General features: G+C 41.1%; 1 protein-coding gene across 8 annotated transcripts in view; it reads right to left on the reverse strand.

The window, feature by feature from the left end:
* The window catches only part of LOC110536958 (zinc finger protein 462), a 71136-nt gene that overhangs the window by 3294 nt on the left and 43957 nt on the right, over positions 1-23885 (reverse strand). For 3 of the 8 annotated variants that reach the window (XM_036936913.2, XM_036936914.2, XM_090191742.1), the window contains exons 5-12: positions 23443-23816; positions 22429-22547; positions 16199-16399; positions 8660-8918; positions 8239-8375; positions 7563-7786; positions 6271-6472; positions 5911-6040 (exon numbers count right to left, since the gene is read on the reverse strand). In XM_036936913.2, coding sequence (XP_036792808.2) covers positions 5911-6040; positions 6271-6472; positions 7563-7786; positions 8239-8375; positions 8660-8918; positions 16199-16399; positions 22429-22547; positions 23443-23816 — 1646 coding nt within the window. The remainder of the gene's footprint in view (positions 1-5910; positions 6041-6270; positions 6473-7562; positions 7787-8238; positions 8376-8659; positions 8919-16198; positions 16400-22428; positions 22548-23442; positions 23817-23885) is intronic. The other 5 variants (XM_090191744.1, XM_090191745.1, XM_036936916.2 and 2 more) reach the window with 3 other exon arrangements.

Genomic DNA, 23885 nt, shown 5'->3' on the forward strand with positions numbered 1-23885 from the left:
GAATGAAAGGTGAAAATACCAATTATACAGGGCATTGAAATCGGGTGCATTTCAGGTGCGGAATGAAAGGTGAAAATACCAATTATACAGGGCATTGAAATCGGGTGCATTTCAGGTGCGGAATGAAAGGTGAAAATACATATTTCCCAGACATTGAAAAGACATTAAAATACTTATTTTTTCAGTCATTGATTCTATGGCCAACTTTCATATGCATATACACTACCGTTCAAACGTTTGGGGTCACTTAGAAATGTCCTTGTTTTTGAAAGAAAATAACCTTTTTTGTCCATTAAAATAACATCAAATTGATCAGAAATACAGTGTAGACATTGTTAATGTTGTAAATGACTATTGTAGCTGTAAACGGCTGATTTGTAATGGAATATCTACATAGGCCCATTATCAGCAACCATCTCTCCTGTGTTCCAATGGCACGTTGTGTTAGCTAATCCAAGTTTAGCATTTTAAAAGGCTAATTGATCATTAGAAAACCCTTTTGCAATTCTGTTAGCACAGCTGAAAACTGTTGTTCTGATTAAAGAAGCAATAAAACAAACCTTCTTTAGACTAGATGAGTCTCTGGAGCATCAGCATTTGTGGGTTCGATACGGGCTCAAAATGGCCAGAAACAAATAACTTTCTTCTGAAACTCGTCAGTCTATTCTTGTTCTGAGAAATGAAGGCTATTCCACGTGAGAAATTGCCAAGAAACTGAAGATCTCGTACAAGGTTGTGTACTACTCCCTTCACAGAACAGCACAAACTGGCTCTAACCAGAATAGAAAGATGATTGGGAGGCACAACTGAGCAAGAGGACAAATACATTAGTGTTTAGTTTGAGAAGCAGACGCCTCACAAGTCCTCAACTGGCAGCTTCATTAAATAGTACCCGCAAAACACCAGTCTCAACGTCAACAGTGAAGAGATGACTCCAGGATGCTGGCCTTCTAGGCAGAGTTCCTCTGTCCATTGTCTGTGTTCTTTTGCCCATCTTTTCTTTTTATTGGGTCTGAGATATGGCTTTTTCTTTGCAACTCTGCAAAGAACTCAGACACTGTGTTTTCTGATCAATTTGATGTTATTTTAAATGGACAAAAATGTTGCTTTTCTTTCAAAAACAAAGACATTTTTCAGTGACCCCAAACGTTTGAACGGTAGTGTACATTCTCAATGAAGTATGCATTATATCACAATATTTTTCAAGCCTCTTTATTATATGAAAAAGGAACTCAAGATTACAACAGAATATTTATTCTGTCACATGCACTTATTTATGTGAGCTTTTTCAAAAGCTTTAAAATGTGCTATTCTTGCTATGACTCTGATATTTTGTGGTTTATCTACTTAAGTTGAATGCACTGACTGTAAGTCGCTCTGGATAAGAGCGTCTGCTGAATGACCAAAATGTAAATGTAAAAACAAACACTTGCAAAGCATGCCGGGTATTATTCTAATATGAGCCCCGCCCCAAACAAGTACATATTTGGTCAGTATGGACCAGATCCAAATCTGAAGAAATCATAGATGTCTATGCTATGTTTCATCAATTTGAACATTACAGTATGGTACAGTACAGAAGAGTACAGAAGAGTACAGTACAGTAGAGTTTAATTCAATAGAGTAGAGTACATTAAGAGTAAAGTAGGGTACAATACAGTAGAGAGGGTGGGGTGAGTTGAACCAAATGGGTAAGTTGAGCCACCCTTGTTTCTAGGAAACCATACATAAAATGAATAAGGTCATCCTTTCATTTAGTCTGTGAAGGAAGAAACCACATGGAAAAATTGGTAAGCAAGTTGCGTAAAAAAACAAACATTTTTTTTACAAAGTCAAATTAATTTATTGTGTTAGAGGTTTTGTGATGCTTGTATCGAAACCACATTAGATAATGTAAAGATTATTCTATACATCAGTTGGGATCTATATAAGCTTCAATATAAGGTCATAAAACTAGCATGAAAGTGCTTCATTGTAGCTGTGGGCTAATAGTCAAAATGTTTGCCTTGGGGTAAGTTGAGCCAATGGCCATGGGGTAAGTTGAGCCAATGGTCATGGGGTAAGTTGAGCCAATGGCCATGGGGTAAGTTGAGCCAATGGCCATGGGGTAAGTTGAGCCAATGGCCATGGGGTAAGTTGAGCCAATGGCCATGGGGTAAGTTGAGCCAATGGCCATGGGGTAAGTTGAGCCAATGGCCATGGGGTAAGTTGAGCCAATGGCCATGGGGTAAGTTGAGCCAATGGCCATGGGGTAAGTTGAGCCAATGGCCATGGGGTAAGTTGAGCCAATGGCCATGGGGTAAGTTGAGCCAATGGCCATGGGGTAAGTTGAGCCAATGGCCATGGGGTAAGTTGAGCCAATGGCCATGGGGTAAGTTGAGCCAATGGCCATGGGGTAAGTTGAGCCAATGGCCTTGGGGTAAGTTGAGCCAATGGCCATGGGGTAAGTTGAGCCAATGGCCATGGGGTAAGTTGAGCCAATGGCCATGGGGTAAGTTGAGCCAATGGCCATGGGGTAAGTTGAGCCAATGGCCTTGGGGTAAGTTGAGCCAATGGCCATGGGGTAAGTTGAGCCAATGGCCATGGGGTAAGTTGAGCCAATGGCCATGGGGTAAGTTGAGCCAATGGCCATGGGGTAAGTTGAGCCAATGGCCATGGGGTAAGTTGAGCCAATGGCCATGGGGTAAGTTGAGCCAATGGCCATGGGGTAAGTTGAGCCAATGGCCATGGGGTAAGTTGAGCCAATGGCCATGGGGTAAGTTGAGCCAATGGCCATGGGGTAAGTTGAGCCAATGGCAAGTTGAGCAAATTCAAGTGTTTTCTTCCCAAGCGTAATGCAAGGCATTATCACTGGGATATATTGGCCAATGTTAAAAGTGTTTACAAAAGTACAAAGTGTTTGTTATTTGTTCAAAGATGCTTAAAATGATTAAAGTACAAAAAAAAGGGATTGTGTTGAATTGTGTTTGGGGAAAAAATACAGATATAGTTTTTAAAAGGTAGTGGTAATATTTCATTCAGTACATAAATGTGTAGGCGGCTTAACTTACCCATTCCCCTTTTTTTGGACAAACTATGTTTTCAAAACAGTAATGTTTACAAGAATTCAGATTTTTTTCCAGGGATACACAATATCCTGAAATATGTGTAGATATCTTTATTAGAAAGAATACTATATTTCCCTTGATGAAGTGATGCTGAATGTAAAAAATGGCTCTACTTCACTCTACTTTATTATTATTATTTTTTATTTTATATTTTATATTTTTTTAAATATTTTTTTCAAAAAAATAAAGGGAACACTAAAATAACACATCCTAGATCTGAATGAATGAAATATTCTTATTAAATTATTTTTTCTTTACATAGTTGAATGTGCTGAGAACAAAATCACACAAAAATGATCAATGGAAATCAAATTTATCAACCCATGGAGGTCTGGATTTGGAGTCACACTTAAAATTAAAGTGGAAAACCACACTACAGGCTGATCCAACTTTGATGTAATGTTCTTAAAACAAGTCAAAATGAGGCTCAGTAGTGTGTGTGGCCTCCACGTGCCTGTATGACCTCCCTACAACGCCTGGGCATGCTCCTGATGAGGTGGCGGATGGTCTCCTGAGGGATCTCCTCCCAGACCTGGACTAAAGCATCTGCCAACTCCTGGACAGTCTGTGGTGCAACGTGGCGTTGGTGGATGGAGCGAGACATGATGTCCCAGATGTGCTCAATTGGATTCAGGTCTGGGGAACGGGCGGGCCAGTCCATAGCATCAATGCCTTCCTCTTGCAAGAACTGCTGACACACTCCAGCCACATATGGTCTCACAAGGGGTCTGAGGATCTCATCTCGGTACCTAATGGCAGTCAGGCTACCTCTGGCGAGCACATGGAGGGCTGTGCGGCCCCCCAAAGAAATGCCACCCCACACCATGACTGACCCACTGCCAAACCGGTCATGCTGGAGGATGTTGCAGGCAGCAGAACGTTCTCCACGGCGTCTCCAGACTCTGTCACGTCTGTCACATGTGCTCAGTGTGAACCTGCTTTCACCTGTGAAGAGCACAGGGCGCCAGTGGCGAATTTGCCAATCTTGGTGTTCTCTGGCAAAGGCTGTAAGCACAACCCCCACCCTCACAGAGTCTGTTTCTGACCGTTTGAGCAGACACATGCACATTTGTGGCCTGCTGGAGGTCATTTGCAGGGCTCTGGCAGTGCTCCTCCTGCTCCTCCTTGCACAAAGGCGGAAGTAGCGGTCCTGCTGCTGGGTTGTTGCCCTCCTACGGCCTCCTCCACGTCTCCTGATGTACTGGCCTGTCTCCTGGTAGCGCCTCCATGCTCTGGACACTACACTGACAGACACAGCAAACCTTCTTGCCACAGCTCGCATTGATGTGCCACCCTGGATGAGCTGCACTGCCTGAGCCACTTGTGTGGGTTGTAGACTCCGTCTCATGCTACCACTAGAGTGAAAGCACCGCCAGCATTCAAAAGCGACCAAAACATCAGCCAGGAAGCATAGGAACTGAGAAGTGGTCTGTGGTCACCACCTGCAGAACCACTCCTTTATTGGGGGTGTCTTGCTAATTGCCTATAATGTCCACCTGTCTATTCCATTTGCACAACAGCATGTGACATTTATTGTCAATCAGTGTTGCTTCCTAAGTGGACAGTTTGATTTCACAGAAGTGTGATTGACTTGGAGTTACATTGTGTTGTTTAAGTGTTCCCTTTATTTTTTTGAGCAGTGTGTATATATATTTATATATATATTTATTTTTACTCTACTATACTATACTTTTCTGTATTGAACTATACTTTTCCTTACTGTACTGTGTATTGTACTAAGCTGTGCCATACTGTACTTTGCTGTGCTCTACTGTACTGTGTACTGTATTGTACTCTACACTGCTCTACTGTGTTGTACTATACTCTGCTGTGCTTTACTGTACTGTGTACTGTACTCTACTGTACTGTATTGTACTGTACTCTACTGTGCTTTACTGTACTGTACTGTACTCTACTGTGCTCTACTGTACTGTACTGTAATGTACTCTACTGTACTCTGCTGTACTGTATTGTACTGTACTCTGCTGTGCTCTACTGTCCTGTGTACTGTATTGTACTCTGCTGTGCTCTACTGTACTGTGTACTGTACTGTGTAATGTACTCTGCTGTGCTCTACTGTACTATTGTACTGTACTCTGCTGTACTCTATGGTCCTATACTGTACTATATTGTACTGTACACTGCTGTGCTCTACTGTACTGTACTCTGCTGTACTCTATTGTACTGTACTCTGTGCTCTACTGTACTGTAATGTACTGTGCTCTACTGTACTGTGTACTGTACTCTGCTGTGCTCTACTGTACTGTGTTGTACTGTACTCTGCTGTGCTCTACTGTACTGTGTACTGTACTCTGCTGTACTGTGTACTGTACTTTACTGTACACTGTACTCTGCTGTACTGTGTACTATACACTGCTGTGCTCTGCTGTACTGTGCACTGTACTCTGCTGTACTGTGCACTGTACTCTGCTGTACTGTGCACTGTACTCTGCTGTACTGTGCACTGTACTCTGCTGTGCTCTACTGTACTCTGCTGTGCTCTACTCTACTATATTGTACCGTACTCTCCAAACGTATGAAACATAGAACTCTATGATTGCTTTTTGGTAAGGACCAAATCTGAACCAGTTATAGATGTCTACGTTTGGGCCAAATAAAGGCCAGACCGGACCAGTTCTGAATCAAACATAGACGTCTATGATTGGTTCAGATTTGGTCTGGTCTGGACTAAAAATCTAACCAAAAAAAGATGTTTCTGTCGGTAAATGCTTAGCGGGGGTGGGTGGGGGGCACAGAACTAAATACTAATATAAGATATTATAATGTATCTCTATGGACTCACATTCCGTGTCGGAGGACGTGGCGTTCCCACTCTATGTTGTTGGTGAAGCAACGACCACAGAATTCACAGGGGAAACGCTTCTCAGCGGAGGCAGACACACTGCTGCTGCTAGGGGAAACCACAGGGACATCTGGGGGACAGACAGCGATCAGATGATGAGGGGTTAATATCAGACATACAGCAAACACAGATATAACAGGCCCCCAGTCACATCACATTACTGATCAGTGACAGGGCCAGTAACAGGGTTGTGTTCATTAGGGCACATGTAACAAAACGTTTTGAAACAGTCCCTCCCTGATTCAGTCAGTTTTCTTCTGTTTGGTGCCTAATGAACACAGCTCAAAGATTCTTGTTTACCTTTAGGAAAATGCTTTTCTGCCACTCCCCCTTCCTCTTCCTCCTCTAGATCTTCATCTCTACACTCCTCCATCATCTCTTCTTCCATGACCGTTCCTTCCTCCTCTCTCTCCTCTTCCTCCTCGGCGTTACTGCGAATCTCCTTTAAAGCATCCAGCTGATCCAGATTGACCCGCCCCATCGACTCAAAGTTACGGATCACCTGATCAACAAGAGAAAGACAGAGGTATCAGCAGTATGTTCTTACTGCTGTCAAGTTGTTGTTTACTTGTCTCCTCGTAAAACCCAGAAAAATGGCCCCTCTGGGATGAATTCAGCTTATTGGATTGACTTTATTAGAATTAAATGTGACGTTTTTTTTGCATCTATTCATGTTTAACGATACTGTATAACACCATGATTCAACGTGAAGCACAATTTCTATCATTTATGAGCACCACAAACCATGATTGATAAGTATCATGTCAGAAAATAATTATATAATTGGCTTTTAGTACAAACAATGAGTTCAAGGAACAGGAGCTTCTTAGTCTTCCCTTAAAAAACAGCTAGCGTTGTCTGAGCCCTTTTAATGTCACTTCAACCTCATGAAAGGCCATCTGCACTCGTTCAGCATCTCATGCATTATCCCCATTTAGGGACTATGGGAAATGAAACCTATTCTTTGTGATATGCACTCAGAATAGATAGCAGGATGTATGTGTGTGGGATGTGAATCATCTTGCTTGGTTTACTTTGTATGACTTCAGATCCTTTTTTACAGATAAGCACATTTTATCTGCATGTAATGGAGGTTTAATAAATTCTATGATAAAGTACTGAAATAACTCAGAACTTATTAGACACGGATGTAAAATGCACTGAGACCTCTTGAAGCCATCTCTGAGAGGAAGGGATGCCAAAACAGAATTGTATACAAGTTGGCACGATCTTGTGATTTTCTCAGGATGACATCCTTAGAGAACTGCCTATTTTAAAAAGCAAGTAGGTAATTTTTTATTTTTTTTAAAGCCGACCCATCCCCAGGACACGTACAGCTGAATTAAAGATTGATGTGTAGGCTACCCCAAAGTAAAAATAAATAAAAAGATGAACAGGAAAAGCATGGGTCAAGGCAGAGTATGATGGGAGTTGGAGTTCAGACCACATCGTGGAGGGGTGTGTGCCACAGAGTGAAAACAAGACTATACTATAATATCGAACACTTTCAATATTGACAGGATGAAGTTTCTTGCATATGTGCCAGCCAGACAGGCTGCATGATGGGAGTTGTAGTTCTGGGTCTGACTTACCTTGTGCTCGTCTCGGAGGTGTTCCTCCAGCTGGTAACGCTGCCTGCTGTCGTAGTAACACAGCTGGCACTGGTAGGGTTTCATCTCGTTATGCTTGGTGATGTGCAGCTGCAGGCTCTGGTCGCTGGAGCAGGTGAAGGTGCACTTGTGGCAGCGGAACACCACGCCCGCCAGGTGGCGAGACAGCTTGGAGCGGGACACCTCCAGGGGTACCACACGCTCCTCTGTGGGGGTGAGGGAGAGGGCGGAGAGAGAAAGAAAGAGATAATGACTATTGTGTAAACACCATAACACTTACAACTGTGAAGTCATATCTTAGCACAGGAGGTTGGTGGGACCTGGGGAGGAGGGGCTCCTGGTAATGACTGGGGCGGAATCAGTGGAATGGTATCAAATACATTAACCACGTGGTTTCCATGGTTTCCAGGTGTTTGATGCCATTCCATTTGCTCCATTCTGGCCATTATTATGAGCCGTGCTCCCCTCAGCAGCCTCCACTGTATCTTAGTAAGTGTAGCTAATCACTTTGGTTTGCGACAATATAGTGTAATGTCCCGGAACTCCGAGGCTAGCACAGCTGTGACTTTAAGCTCAATAAGATCATGACACCTGGCACTAAGAGATATTTCCCTCTGAATTGTCTTATCAATATTTGAGCAGATAAACTATGGCATACCCCTGTGCAGGACAATGTGGTCGATCATATTGCTCTTGTATTTGGTGTGGTAGAGACAGAGTGGACAGCGTAGGTCTTTGTGACCCTCCTCAAGAACCACGGTGTGTCCTGCTTCCACATGCATGGTGAATGCTGACCTGAGAGGAACCGAACAGATGCAGTGAGGCCCAGCGGACAGAAGAAAACAACAAGCACAATCAGTTGCCAAGCAACCATCATAAAACTCCCCCCCCAAAATAAGATAAATAAGACCATTTTTCTTTCCTTGATTCCTCATGTCCACTCTCCTCTCCATTTTGTCAGCATGTATTTGTGAGGGACCTTGGATCCTCTCCTCCAATGCGGTTTAAGGAGGAAAGAGGATGTGAGGACTCGAGGAAAGACAAATTTGTTGTCACAGTATCATTTATCATTTTCTTACTTGGAGCAGGTGAAGAAGGAGCAGTCCTTGCACTTGAACAGCTTCTTCCCTCCGTGTCTGTCTCTGTAGTGGCGGCGCAGGCTCTGCATGTACCCCGAACTGAACTCACAGAACTCACAGGTCAGGATGCCATCCGGACGCGTGTCGGAGGTCGCGCCCTGGGCCGGGGCGGTGGGGGAGGTCACATGACTACGAGATGCTAGCTGATAGTGACTGAGCTGCTGCCGTACGTCCGCCGTCTCATGCAGGTACCCAGCGTCTAGAGTGCGGGAAGAGAGAGTGGGGGCTGAGTGTGTATATCATATAATACACTACCATTCAGCAGACACTTTTATCCAAAATGACTCACAGCACAGTTACAGTACAATTAGTGTTTGTTTTTTGTGTGTGATCCCTCTGGGAATTGAACCCACAACTTTGGCATTGCTAGTACCACGCTAATGCAAACTAAGCCACACAGGACCATATGGATAAAAACCATGAATAAATACTGCCTTACAGTAACTTCCTTTTTTATACTGTAGTAATTAATCATCTACTAGTTATTAACAGAGAAAACACATTGTCAAGAACTCAAACTGGCTGTGAGGATTCACCCAAAGAGCTATAAAAGTAAACATTGCTTCAGAATCTGGATCTGGAGTGTGTTGGGTTTTACTTATAGAATGCCAGAGGATTCCGGAATGGAAATCAAACCCACCACGGCTCTACACACTAAGAATGGGTTCTTCAAGGGTTCTTTGGGAAGAGTGATGGTTCTATGAGGAACCATAATGACTCAAAGAAGACTTCGAGCCCTTCAATGGTTCCTTACAGTTTACAAAAGGGTTCTTTGCTCTTTTAGTGCTAATTAAAATGTAGGGGAAGTGGCTCAATATAATATTTTGGGGCGTGGTTTACGCACAGCTGTTTTTGTGCAACCATGAGTGAAAGTGTCATTCCAGTTTATCTAATCTGTTGTTTTATGCCATAACATGTTATACATGTCAGGTGCCAGTAACAGTGTCTTGTGAAATAATCAAGTAAAGGCCTTGTGTCAATTGAGAACTGTTGACTAAATCAGTGGTTATCAATTCTCTCCTCAGCGACCCCTGGCCTTTCCAGAGCTAGTACAGCTGATTCAACTGGTCAATTAACACAATAATGACACCCATGGAATTTTAACAATATGGCTAACCAGAATAAAAAACCTTGTATGATTCTTCAAAATGATCAATAAAGAACCTTTGAGATTGAGGAAGGTTCTCTATAGAACCACTCTCCATAAAGGTTCTGTAAAGAACTATTAAAAAGTGTTCTATATAGCCCCAAAAAGGGTTGTAACCATAGCGAAACCCTTTTTGGTGCTACAGTGGCAATAAAAAGTATGTGAACCCTTTGGAATTACCTGGACTTCTGCATAAATTTGTCATAACATTTGATCTGATCTTCATCTAGGTCACAACAATAGACAAACACAGTCTGCTTAAACTAATAACACACACAATTAAAATGTTTCCATGTCTTTACTGAACACATCGTGTAAACATTCACAGTGCAGGGTGGGAAAAGTATGTGAACCCTTGGATTTAATAACTGGTTGACCCTCCTTTGGCAGCAATAACCTCAACCAAACGTTTTCTGTAGTTGCAGATCAGACATGCACAACGGTCAATAGGAATTTTGGACCATTCCTCTTTACAAAAAAACTGTTTCAGTTCAGCAATATTCTTGGGATGTCTGGTGTGAACCACTCGAGGTCATGCCACAGCATCTCAATCGGGTTAAGGTCAGGACTCTGATTGGGCCACTCCAGAAGCCGTATTTTCTTCTGTTGAAGCCATTTTGTTGTTGATTTACTTCTGTGTTTTAGGTCGTTGTCCTGTTGCATCACCCAACTTATGTTGAGCTTCAATTGGCGGACAGATAGCCTTACATTCTCCTGCAAAATGTCTTGATAAACTTGGGAATTCATTTTTCCGTCGACGATAGCAAGCTGTCCAGGCCCTGAGGCAGCCCCCAACCATGACGCTCCCATCACCATACTTTACAGTTGGGAGGAGGTTTTGATGTTGTTGTGCTGTGCCTTTTTTTCTCCAAACATAGTGCTGTGTTCCTTCCAAACAACTCAACTGTAGTTTCATCTGTACACAGAATATTTCACCAGTAGCGCTGTGGAACATCCAGATGCTCTTTTGTGAACTTATGACGTGCAGCAATGTTTTTTTTGGACAGCAGTGGCTGCTTCCGTGGTGTCCTCCCATGAACACCGTTCTTGTTTAGTGTTTTATGTATCGTAGACTCGTCAACAGAGATGTTAGCATGGTCTAGAGAGTTCTGTAAGTATTTAGCTGACACTCTAGGATTCTTCTTAACCTCATTGAGCATTCTGCTCTGTGCTCTTGCAGTCATCTTTGCAGGACGGCCACTCCTAGGGAGAGAAGCAACAGTGCTGAACTTTCTCCATTTATAGACAATTTGTCTTACCGTGGACTGATGAACATAAAGGCTTTTAGAGATACTTTTGTAATCCTTTCCAGCTTTATGCAAGTCAACAATTGGGTCTACTGAGATCTCTTTTGTTCGAGTCATGGTTCACATCAAGTAATGCTTCTTGTGACTAGCAAACTCAAATGTTGTGAGTGTTTTTTATAGGGCAGGGCAGCTCTAACCAACATTTCCAATCTCATCTCAATGATTGTACTCCAGGTTAGCCGACTCCTGACTCCAATTACGTTTTGGAGAAGTCATTAGCCTCGTGGTTCACATACTTTTTCCAACCTACACTGTCAATGTTTAAATTATGTATTCAATATAGACAAGAAAAATACAATAATTTGTGTGTTATTAGTTTAAGCACACTGTGTTTGTCTGTTGTTGTAACTTTGATGAAGATCCAATCTAATTTTATGACCAATTCATGCAGAAATCCAGATCATTCCGAAGGGTTCCATACTTTTTCTTGCCACTGTATATAGAACATTTTATTAATTGTTCTTTATAGAACCTTAGGAAAGGGTTCTTTATAGCACCACAGAGGTTCCATTTAGAACCTTATGAACATGTTTCTTTACATAATCTTCAAAAAAGGTTCTATATAGCTCCAAAAAGGGATCCTCTGTGGTAACAAGCCAAATAACCCTTATTTGGCACTATATAGAATCATTTGTTTTTAGTGTGTACTGTACCATCCCAGAACTGTGCATGTGATTGGCACCACAACCACAGTGGATGTCTGCATGTGAAAAATGCCTCATTCAGCACAGTAGCAAGACGAAGCCAGTGAATATGTAGATGAGATGGCAGGTAAAGTCAAATTCTTTGAGAAAGTAGTAATCTGTCTTCTTAAATGGTAGTAACAGAAGCCAATAGTTCTGCCCAAGAGCTGTTGAACCGTGCTGAACCACTGTGAGGCAGGAAGGAAGCAGCAGACTCCTTGGGGACTTTAGGAGATCAGCCAAGTGAAATATTTTTACACTAGTATCATGACGACCACAGATATTCAACAGTCAATAACTTTCATAGGAAAACCCTGCACCTAACTACAAGACAGCACAAACACTAGTTGTAACGTTTAGAACTGCTAACGTTCTGCTCTGTTCCCCCTCAATGGTCTGCTGTAGCCAAGGGTGACATGGCGGTTGCATTCCACAGTGCTTCTCTGCTCTGCTCTCGGTGTTCCACTTCCACCTAGAGGGAACATTCCATTGTGCCCGCAGCTAGATGACACCTGCCAAGAACATTCTAGAACAGAGCGGGGCGGTCGGTTGGAGGGCCAGGCACCTGACATGCTAGTTTAACACCTCCTGGAACCAGTCATGGGCACAAAAAGAAAGGTGGATTCTGTTTGATCAGGTCTAACAATGTGAATCGTGGGATTTCAGAAGGAGACCATATGTTAGCTCCTATCCCAGTGTTTCTCCTAGCGGTGAGAAGGGCTGCCCTGCTGAGTTATGATGCTCGACAGACTTGAAATGAATGAGGCTTGTACTGGTTGTAATTGAAAATGTGTATTTGTGTCAACAGCACCCAACCCCAAATATTGTGTTTGTAGTATTATTGTTCTGTATATATTGTGTTTGTTTAGGAATTGTACTATTTGATGTTAACTGTGTTGTACATTTGTGTACAATTCAGTCCATTATTGCATTAAACCTATAAAACCTATTAATACTACTACTTGAGGCCTTTTGTAAAGGGTGTTTTTTGACACTTGGTCCTTTTCATACAATTTTTGTGAATTCAGGGCGGTTCGCTTAATTTTTTGTGCAGTGTGAACACTCCTACAGAACTCAGACCCCTCAAAAGAGCCCCCGAAGTGAACCAAACTGAGACCATCTCACGTGGTCTGAGTTCGGTTAGCTTGAATTCCACAGTCCTGTTCCCTTTTTTTGTGGGCAATGTGAACACAAAGCTGCCCAGGTTCTCTTGTCATTATTCCAGAACCACGCACTAGACTACTGCAACACTGTTTCCCCTGACATAAACCCTCATAATAGTGGCACAAAAGAAACGTATGCTCTTTTTGGATATTGATTAGAGATTGTCAAGGATGCAAAGAAATTCCAAAATATGCGTAGAGTTTTGTACTGACACAATGTTCAGATTATTTGTTTTCAATATGTGATCTACAGTATAAGCTAGGAGAGCGTCATAAGCTGTTCATTCCATTCGATTACAGGCTCAAAATGGCAAATACAGGCTCAAAATGGCCAGAAACAAATAACTTATTTCTGAAACTTGTCAGTCTATTTATGTTCTGAGAAATGAAGGCTATTCCTTGAGAGAAATTGCCAAGAAACTGAAGATATTGTACAACGCTGTGTACTACCCTCTTCACAGAATAGTGCAAACTCACTCTAACCAGAATAGAAAGAGGAGTGGGAGGCCCCGGTGCACAACTGAGCAAGAGGACAAGTACATTAGTGTCTAGTTTGAGAAACAGATGCCTCACAAGTCCTCAAATGGCAGCTTCATTAAATAGTACATGCAAAACATCAGTTTCAATGTCAACAGTGAAGAGGTGACCCAGGGATGCTGGCCTTCTAGGCAGAGTTCCTCTGGCCAGTGTCTGTATTCTAGGCAGAGTTGCAAAGAAAAAGCCATCCTCCACCAAACTTTACAGTTGGCACTACACACTGGGGCAGGTAGCGTTCTCTAGGCATCCACCAAACCCAGATTTGTCCGTCAGACTGCCCCTCCTGCGGCGGGCCGGGCGCATACACGCTGACACGGTCGACAGTTGTACGGGGTTTTCTTCGACACATTGGCTGGCTTCTGGGTTAAGTGAGCAGTGAGTTAAGAAGCAGTGCGGCTTGGCAGAGTCGTTGTTTCGGAGGATGCATGGCTCTTGACCTTCGCCTCTCCTCAATCAAAAGGCAAGGGGAGTGTTCTTCCTGGGTTTTTTTTTAACCCCAGAGTTCACTTTAAACAGGACTGAGATAATCTATTTTAAAAAAGGAGTTCTCCTGTACAGTGCCTTGCAAAAGTATTCACCTCCTTGGCGTTTTTCCTATTTTGTTGCACTACAACCTGTCACGCCCTGGACATAGAGAGGTTTTTATTCTCTATTTTGGTTAGGCCAGGGTGTGACTAGGGTGGGCATTCTAGTTTCTTTATTTCTATGTTGGTGTGGTTCCCAATCAGAGGCAGCTGTCTTATCGTTGTCTCTGATTGGGGATCATATATAAGTTGTCCTTTTTCGTTTGGGTTTTGTTGGTAGTTGTTTTCTGTTTAGTGTCTGCACCTGACAGGACTGTTTAGGTTTTCCCCTCTTTGTTATTTTGTTCGAGTGTTTTGAGTATTACATTTATCATGAACACTTAGCACGCTGCGTTTTGGTCCACTCCTTCACACAACGATCGTTACACAACTGGTAATTTAAATAGATTTTTATTTGGATTTAATGTAATGGACACACAAACTAGTCCAAATTGGTGAAGTGAAATGAAAAAAAAATTACTTGTTTAAAAAAAATGTAAAACTGAAAAGTGGTGGGTGCATATATATTCACCCCCTTTGCTATGAAGCCACTAAATAAGATCTGGTGACACCAATTACCTTCAGAAGTCACATAATTAGTTAAAGTCCACCTGTGTACAATCTAAGTGTCACATGATCTGTCACATGATCTCAGTATATATACACTTATTCTGAAAGGCCCCAGAGTCTGTAACACCACTAAGCAAGGGGCACCACCAAGCAAGCGGCACCAAGACCAAGGAGCTTTCCAAACAGGTCAGGGAGAAGTACTGATCAGGGAGCACCACATTATAAAAAATGGAAAGAATATGGCACCACAACAAACCTGCCAAGAGAGGGCCACCCACCAAAACTCACGGACCAGGCAAGGAGGGCATTAATCAGAGAGGCAACAAAGAGACCAAAGATAACCCCGAAGGAGCTCCACAGCGGAGATGAGAGTATCTGTCCATAAGATCACTTTAAGCTGTACACTCCACAGAGCTGGGCTTTACGGAACAGTGACCAGAAAAAAGCCATTGCTTAAAGGAAAAAATAAGCAAACACGTTTGGTGTTCGCCAAAAGGCATGTGGGAGACTTCCCAAACATATGGAAGAAGGTAGTCTGGTCAGATGAGACTAAAATTGAACTTTTTGGCCATCAAGGAAAATGCTATGTCTGGCGCAAACCAAACACCTCTCATCACCCCAAGAACAACATCCCCACAGTGGATCATGGTGTTGGCAGCATCATGCTGCGGGGATGTTTTTCATTGGCAGGGACCGGGAAACTGGTCAGAATTGAAGGAATGAAGGATGGTGCTAAATATAGGGAAATTCTTGCGGGAAACCTGCTTCAGTCTTCCAGAGATTTGAGACTGGGACGGAGGTTTACCTTCCAGCAGGACAAAGACCCTAAGCATACTAAAGCAACATTCAAGTGGTTTAAGGGGAAACATTTAAATGTCTTGGAATGGCCTAGTCAAAGCCTAGACCTCAATCCAATTGAGAATCTGTGGTATGACTTAAAGATTGCTGTACACCAGCGGAACCCATCCAACTTGAAGTAGCTGGAGCAGTTTTGCCTTGAAGAATGGGCAAAAATCCCAGTGGCTAAATGTGCCAAGCTTATAGAGACATACCCCAAGAGACTTGCAGCTGTAATTGCTGCAAATGGTGACTCTAAAGAGTATTGGGGGGGTGATTAGTTATGCACGCTCAAGTTATATGTTGTTTTTTGTCTTATTTCTTGTTTGTTTCACAAGAAAAAATATTTTGCATCTTCAAAGTGGTAGGCATGTTGTGTAAATCAAATGATACAAACCCCCCCAAAAATCCATTTTAATTCCCGGTTATAAGGCAACAAACTAGGAAAAATTCCAAGGGGGTGTATACTTTGGCAAGCCAGTCTATATATGAAAACATCCTAAAATAAACGGTATATCAGCGAATAAATTAGGGCTCATTTGAATAAGATATGTTAATCGCAATTACCTTCCTGGTTAAAAAAAAGTATAAAAAATATCAAACTAAAAACAATCTACGATCAATAAAAGTCTTCCATCTCAGTCTGCTTGGTAATACAGATGGAGCTCTTACCGTCAAGGTTAGAGGTCAGGGGTGTCTGGTGAGGGTCTGAGCCCAGCCTGAGGGGCCTGGTCTGGGGGCCCTGGGTGGTAGCGCCAGCACGAAGCCTGGGGAGGGTCAGGGCCTCCCCATGGTCCCTCAGAGAGTGCTCCTTCAGCTGGCTGATAGTCATTGAGGAGAAGGGGCAGGACAAGCACTTATAGGTGTTCTCGCCTGTAAAATAGTAATAATAATAATAATAATAATAGCAAGTAAAGTAACCCAGAGTCAGAATGGCTCATAATAAAACATGGGTTTTATGTAACCGTTAGAGATTCTCAAGGACCCAAAGACACCTGTATGTGTCAAGAATAAATAAAGATCATATCAATATTTCATGTATCTTTTGCAGTTTGATGATAATATATCCCTAAATATAATTTCATTAAAGTCACAGTAAAAAAAACAACTAAAAAGAAAAAAACTATGATAGTGTAAAAGAAAGGACTCTCTCTCTTCGGCAAAGTAGCAGAAACGTTGGTCAGAGCGGCTCTCTTTTGAGAGCGGCTTTGTCCAACTTAGTATGGAGTCGAACACGCCAGTCGGTTTTTAGACTCCGAGTCGCTCAAGACACGACAATCTGCCGCTCGTCTGACAATTTTCTTTTTTTGACACTTTTTATGATGAGAACCCCGAATCTATTCAAGGGCAAATCGATTGGCTTGATACTATATTGTAAGGCCAAAAGCTTTCAGCTAGACTGACAGAGCCACAGTGCCTTTGGCAGCCAACAGACCTGAAAAGAGGGGTGCTGACACTCATTTTCTACTGCTCTACCCTTCAATGACTTTTGCACCTTATCGAGAGAAGCAGCATTCACATGCTACAAGCTATGGATTCCACCGCATACACATGATCCATTACCAAGGCAGCAATCCAAACCCAATCTTTTTCAACTGTCCTGTAATCTGGTTTAAATGCCCATTCTAGAATGCCCTTCCAACAAATCAGAAACAAGTTTTCAACACTGCTGTGGTATAATATACTGTAAACAACAGAAGACGTTTTGAAGAAAACCACCACTAACAAACCATGTTAGAACACCTTCAACATGTAATCAAATGTTAAATGGCTCTGCTTTGGAGTCGATTATCTGAAGCAATTGTTGATTGTTGTTGACTCATCTTTCTGTGTTCTTTTCCCATCATAACTGAGACAACATTCATGACTAGTTTTTAGATGATTCTTCTATGTACTCGCATTGTCATTTGTGATGATTGGCTATCATATCTATTCCTCTGTTCTGGAGTTGGTTCCCTGGCTGCATCAGTGCAGCCTATAGGAGTAAATATCCAACAACATCACACACAGAGCAAATCCGCAGCCACTTGTATGACAGATATTCCTTGCACTAAATGACAGGCTGAGTTTAAGATATTCCCATAGGGGACATCTAAGAAACTACTGATATTAGTGTTGATTTAGTATCCTCGAACAGCTCTGGTAAAGTCATACATTCAGACTAGGCCACAGCCCCAATACACAGCTGGGGACAATAATAACCCACTAGCTTGGTCCTAGATCAGTTTGTGTTGTTTAGCCAGCTCCTATTAAGTCATGTTTGGCAGCATGAACAGATCTGGGACCAGCAGGTACACGTGGGTTGCGTCTGAATTGTTATACTATTAACCACAGCCCTGTAAAGGTAATGCACTACCCACATGAAAAAATACTACAGTTTACTATACTGCCCTACCAAGTAAAAGAGCAATAACTACTCATTGAGTGTAACTGGGAAAAATAGCTTTAAAGTTTTAATTGTCCAGCCAAATGAGTTGGCAGATCACTGAAAATCTGTTGTCTTACTATAAGGTCTTTTTTTTTTCATATTGACTCTGACCTCTGACATGACCTTTGACCCTAGACTGCAGTTACTGCCTTCTTGCTTCTTACACCCACTGGAATACATTTCCATTATGATTTTTTTTTTAAACACAAACTTGTGTTCATACATTTATTTGTATGTGGCTATCAGTTTCATATAGTTTGATACTTGTATCAGCAAAGAAGAATCAATAATACCAAGGTAAACCGTACACACTGCAGATTGGTGACACCAAGGTCAAAGGCAGTAACTGGCGTGCTTTTTTCCTTGTTTTTTTCCCCCTTGGTTTCCTTGGTTTTTGCAGTTACTGAAAACATGACACACCATTCTCTCCATAACACAACACAATGGAGGTAGAATATTTGTCCACATGATAAAGCATGCATTTAATGTATCAAAAATGTCAGTAACACATTTTTGACCAAATGTGCAGTTACTACTCTTTTGCTTGTGAAGGACAGTATAGAATACTACAGTACATACTACAGTATTCTATAGGAAACTGTATTATACTGTAGAATACTATACTACATACTGTTGTATCCCTTGATCATGTGCAGTACTTACTATGGAATGTTGTAGTATACTGTAGAATACTATAGTAAATACTACAGTATTATTTTTTTTAAAAGACTGCAGTAAATACTACAGTAATGTCCGCAAAAACACTACAGTCTGCAAAAACGCAACACTTTTTTTTTATATAACTACAGTAAACACTACAGTATCTTTTTTGCATAAACCGGGTAGCCTAGTGGTTAGAGCGTCAGACTAGTAACCGAAAGGTTGCAAGTTCAAATCCCTGAGCTGTCGTTCTGCCCCTGACCAGGCAGTTAACCCACTGTTCCTAGGCCATCATTGAAAATAAGAATTTGTTCTTAACTGACTTGCCTAGTTAAATAAAGGTTTAAAAAAATCCCCTCCCCATTTCATAATTTGTGCCACCCATGAGTGAGAAACCTACATGCGAAGTGAAGACCAACGTGTTCACCCTACAGGTGATAGAAAAGAGCAGGAGCCCTGAATTATCCGTTCAGATCCCAGTCTTAACTACCTACCTATACAGCTTATGGAAAATGTGCTGTTTTAGTAGGTTTCCTGAAGGAGAAAGCCTCCACTTCCATGTCAAAGATAATTAAACAAAAACACTACAGTATAGTACAGTCCACAAAAACACTACAGTAAATACTACAGTATAGTACAGTCCACAAAAACACTACAGTAAATACTACAGTATAGTACAGTCCACAAAAACGCTACAGTAAATACTACAGTATAGTACAGTCCACAAAAACACTACAGTAAATACTACAGTACAGTCCACAAAAACACCACAGTAAATACTACAGTATAGTACAGTCCACAAAAACACTACAGTAAATACTACAGTACTGTCCACAAAAACACTACAGTAAATACTACAGTATAGTACAGCCCACAAAAACACTACAGATAAATACTACAGTATAGTACAGTCCACAAAAACACTACAGTAAATACTACAGTACAGTCCACAAAAACACTACAGTAAATACTACAGTATAGTACAGTCCACAAAAACACTACAGTAAATACTACAGTATAGTACAGTCCACAAAAACACTACAGTAAAGTACAGTCCACAAAAACACTACAGTAAATACTACAGTATAGTACAGTCCACAAAAACACTACAGATAAATACTACAGTATAGTACAGTCCACAAAAACACTACAGTAAATACTACAGTATAGTACAGTCCACAAAAACACTACAGTAAATACTACAGTATAGTACAGTCCACAAAAACACTACAGTAAATACTACAGTATAGTACAGTCCACAAAAACACTACAGATAAATACTACAGTATAGTACAGTCCACAAAAACACTACAGTAAATACTACAGTATAGTACAGTCCACAAAAACACTACAGATAAATACTACAGTATAGTACAGTCCACAAAAACACTACAGTTAATACTACAGTATAGTACAGTCCACAAAAACACTACAGTAAATACTACAGTACAGTCCACAAAAACACCACAGTAAATACTACAGTATAGTACAGTCCACAAAAACACTACAGTAAATACTACAGTATAGTACAGTCCACAAAAACACTACAGTAAAGTACAGTCCACAAAAACACTACAGTAAATACTACAGTATAGTACAGTCCACAAAAACACTACAGATAAATACTACAGTATAGTACAGTCCACAAAAACACTACAGTAAATACTACAGTATAGTACAGTCCACAAAAACACTACAGTTAATACTACAGTATAGTAGAGTCCACAAAAACACTACAGATAAATACTGCAGTATAGTACAGTCCACAAAAACACTACAGTAAATACTACAGTATAGTACAGTCCACAAAAACACTACAGTAAATACTACAGTATAGTACAGTCCACAAAAACACTACAGTAAATACTACAGTATAGTACAGTCCACAAAAACACTACAGTAAATGCTACAGTATAGTACAGTCCACAAAAACACTACAGTAAATACTACAGTATAGTACAGTCCACAAAAACACTACAGTAAATACTACAGTACAGTCCACAAAAACACCACAGTAAATACTACAGTATAGTACAGTCCACAAAAACACTACAGTAAATACTACAGTACTGTCCACAAAAACACTACAGTAAATACTACAGTTTAGTACAGCCCACAAAAACACTACAGATAAATACTACAGTATAGTACAGTCCACAAAAACACTACAGTAAATACTACAGTATAGTACAGTCCACAAAAACACTACAGTAAATACTACAGTATAGTACAGTCCACAAAAACACTACAGTAAAGTACAGTCCACAAAAACACTACAGTAAATACTACAGTATAGTACAGTCCACAAAAACACTACAGATAAATACTACAGTATAGTACAGTCCACAAAAACACTACAGTAAATACTACAGTATAGTACAGTCCACAAAAACACTACAGTAAATACTACAGTATAATACAGTCCACAAAAACACTACAGTAAATACTACAGTATAGTACAGTCCACAAAAACACTACAGATAAATACTACAGTATAGTACAGTCCACAAAAACACTACAGTAAATACTACAGTATAGTACAGTCCACAAAAACACTACAGTTAATACTACAGTATAGTACAGTCCACAAAAACACTACAGATAAATACTACAGTATAGTACAGTCCACAAAAACACTACAGATAAATACTACAGTATAGTACAGTCCACACAAACACTACAGTAAATACTACAGTATAGTACAGTCCACAAAAACACTACAGTAAATACTACAGTATAGTACAGTCCACAAAAACACTACAGTAAATACTACAGTATAGTACAGTCCACAAAAACACTACAGTAAAGTACAGTCCACAAAAACACTACAGTAAATACTACAGTATAGTACAGTCCACAAAAACACTACAGATAAATACTACAGTATAGTACAGTCCACAAAAACACTACAGTAAATACTACAGTATAGTACAGTCCACAAAAACACTACAGTTAATACTACAGTATAGTACAGTCCACAAAAACACTACAGATAAATACTGCAGTATAGTACAGTCCACAAAAACACTACAGTAAATACTACAGTATAGTACAGTCCACAAAAACACTACAGTAAATACTACAGTATAGTACAGTCCACAAAAACACTACAGTAAATACTACAGTATAGTACAGTCCACAAAAACACTACAGTAAATGCTACAGTATAGTACAGTCCACAAAAACACTACAGATAAATACTACAGTATAGTACAGTCCATAAAAACACTACAGTAAATACTACAGTATAGTACAGTCCACAAAAACACTACAGATAAATACTACAGTATAGTACAGTCCACAAAAACACTACAGTAAATACTACAGTATAGTACAGTCCACAAAAACACTACAGTAAATACTACAGTATAGTACAGTCCACAAAAACACTACAGTAAATGCTACAGTATAGTACAGTCCACAAAAACACTACAGATAAATACTACAGTATAGTACAGTCCACAAAAACACTACAGTAAATACTACAGTATAGTACAGTCCACAAAAACGCTACAGTAATTATTATAGTATATACTACAGTTTTCTTTTACTACAGAATTTATACTATAGTTAACTGTAAATACTACAGTATAATACAGTATTCTACAGTAAATACTACAGTATAATACAGCAGTCACTGTAGTGTTCTTGCAGATTTTTGTCTGCAAAAACAGTATTTACACCATAGTATAATATAGTATTTCTTTACGTGGGTGTGTAGGGAATAGAGTTCTATTTCGGACCCCCCCATGAACACTGTCCGTTTCAGGTAGTCGTATAGAGCTCAGTGAGGTGTGTTGTGGTTGTTTTCTACCTGCGTGTGCTTTGTGTAGGTGACTCTTCAGGCGACTCAGGTAGGCAGACTTAAAGGGACAGAGCTTGCATCTGAAAGGCTTGTGGTGCCCATGGTGGGACTGCACGTGTCTGTCCAGACTGAAGAGATGGAGACAGAGAGGAAGTAGGAGGAAGAGGGTTAGAGAGAGGGGAGACAGACAGAGCGAAGAGACAGAGAGGGAGACAAAGAGAGATATAGAGAAAGAAATATCTTCACACATGTTCCAACACATCACAACAGAATGCTTTCAGGGAAGCAGAGGGAATCTGTTTTCATATTACTTCCCTTTTCAAAACCACAATTTCCAATGACTATTGAGCAGAGGCCGTAGGGGAAAACATCTACCACAGTCCCTGTATCCCTAGTGTATCTCTTTGTGTCTGACTGCAAACCACATAGAACCTATCTGGGGAATATTAGTGTGTTTTCATCCAAGCCTCTTGGGTGGCATGGGAACGCATTTCCTTTCTGGGTCAGGGCACATGCAGTACAGTGGGATTACACAATGGAGCTCAACAAAGATGAAGTCTTTCAGCTTTGGATAAGAAGACAAATTCAAATCAAAATGACTGCCATGCCTGCAGTGTCTCACTGGAGTGGACTGGAGTGAGATTGGGAGGCAATGTGTGTTTCATCTAGCCTGGTGCCAGATATGTTTGTGCTCTTTCCTTCTCTATTGCTGTCATTGTCAATCGCCAATAGACTGGCACTTAGGCTCCATTCCATCCAGAAAGAATGTTGAAATAAATCACAGCTAAGGAGACAGGTGCAGTAGAGTAAATGCCATACAGAACATAGCCATACACACACACACCAAGACATTAGAGGATCTAAGAATCTTAAACAATTCAGAGGGCCTACGAAAGTGAACTCCAAATCCCAGAATGCCTCTGATATATACATGTACTGTATGCCCTTTGGTGTGTGTGTGTGTGACAAGCAGTGAATCAATCATTTATATTATCTCTTTAAGTCTATATTATGTCCTCTTACTTGTGTCTGAAGGGGGAGACGAACTGGCAATACTGGCAGCTGTACTTGTCCTCTCTGGTGAACATGGCCATGGCTGAGTGGCTCCTCTCGTGGGACCTCAGCCCCTGCATCGACATGAAGACGCGGTCGCACTGAGCACACGGGTGTCCCCCAACAAGCCTCTCCTTCACCTGCTGGCCGACGGGCGCCACTACCCCAACCCCCTCTCCAACTGACATCTCCGTTGTTTCTATGGCAACCGCATCCCCGGCAACCATCGTCATGTCCTTGGGGGATGTCTCCATGATGGAATTGTCGGTCACCTCTTCCACCTCTCCGTTGGTGATGCTGTTCTCTCCCGGGATGGTGGACAATGGTACATCTGTGACTTCCTGCTGAGGTGAAGGACAGAGGGAGAACAGCATTATAGCAGCTATATTTATTTATAATTTCCATATGCTTTG

This window comes from Oncorhynchus mykiss, chromosome 12, assembly GCF_057628025.1.
Source record: "Oncorhynchus mykiss isolate SJ-2025 chromosome 12, ASM5762802v1, whole genome shotgun sequence".
NCBI classification, from domain to species: Eukaryota; Metazoa; Chordata; class Actinopteri; order Salmoniformes; family Salmonidae; genus Oncorhynchus; species Oncorhynchus mykiss.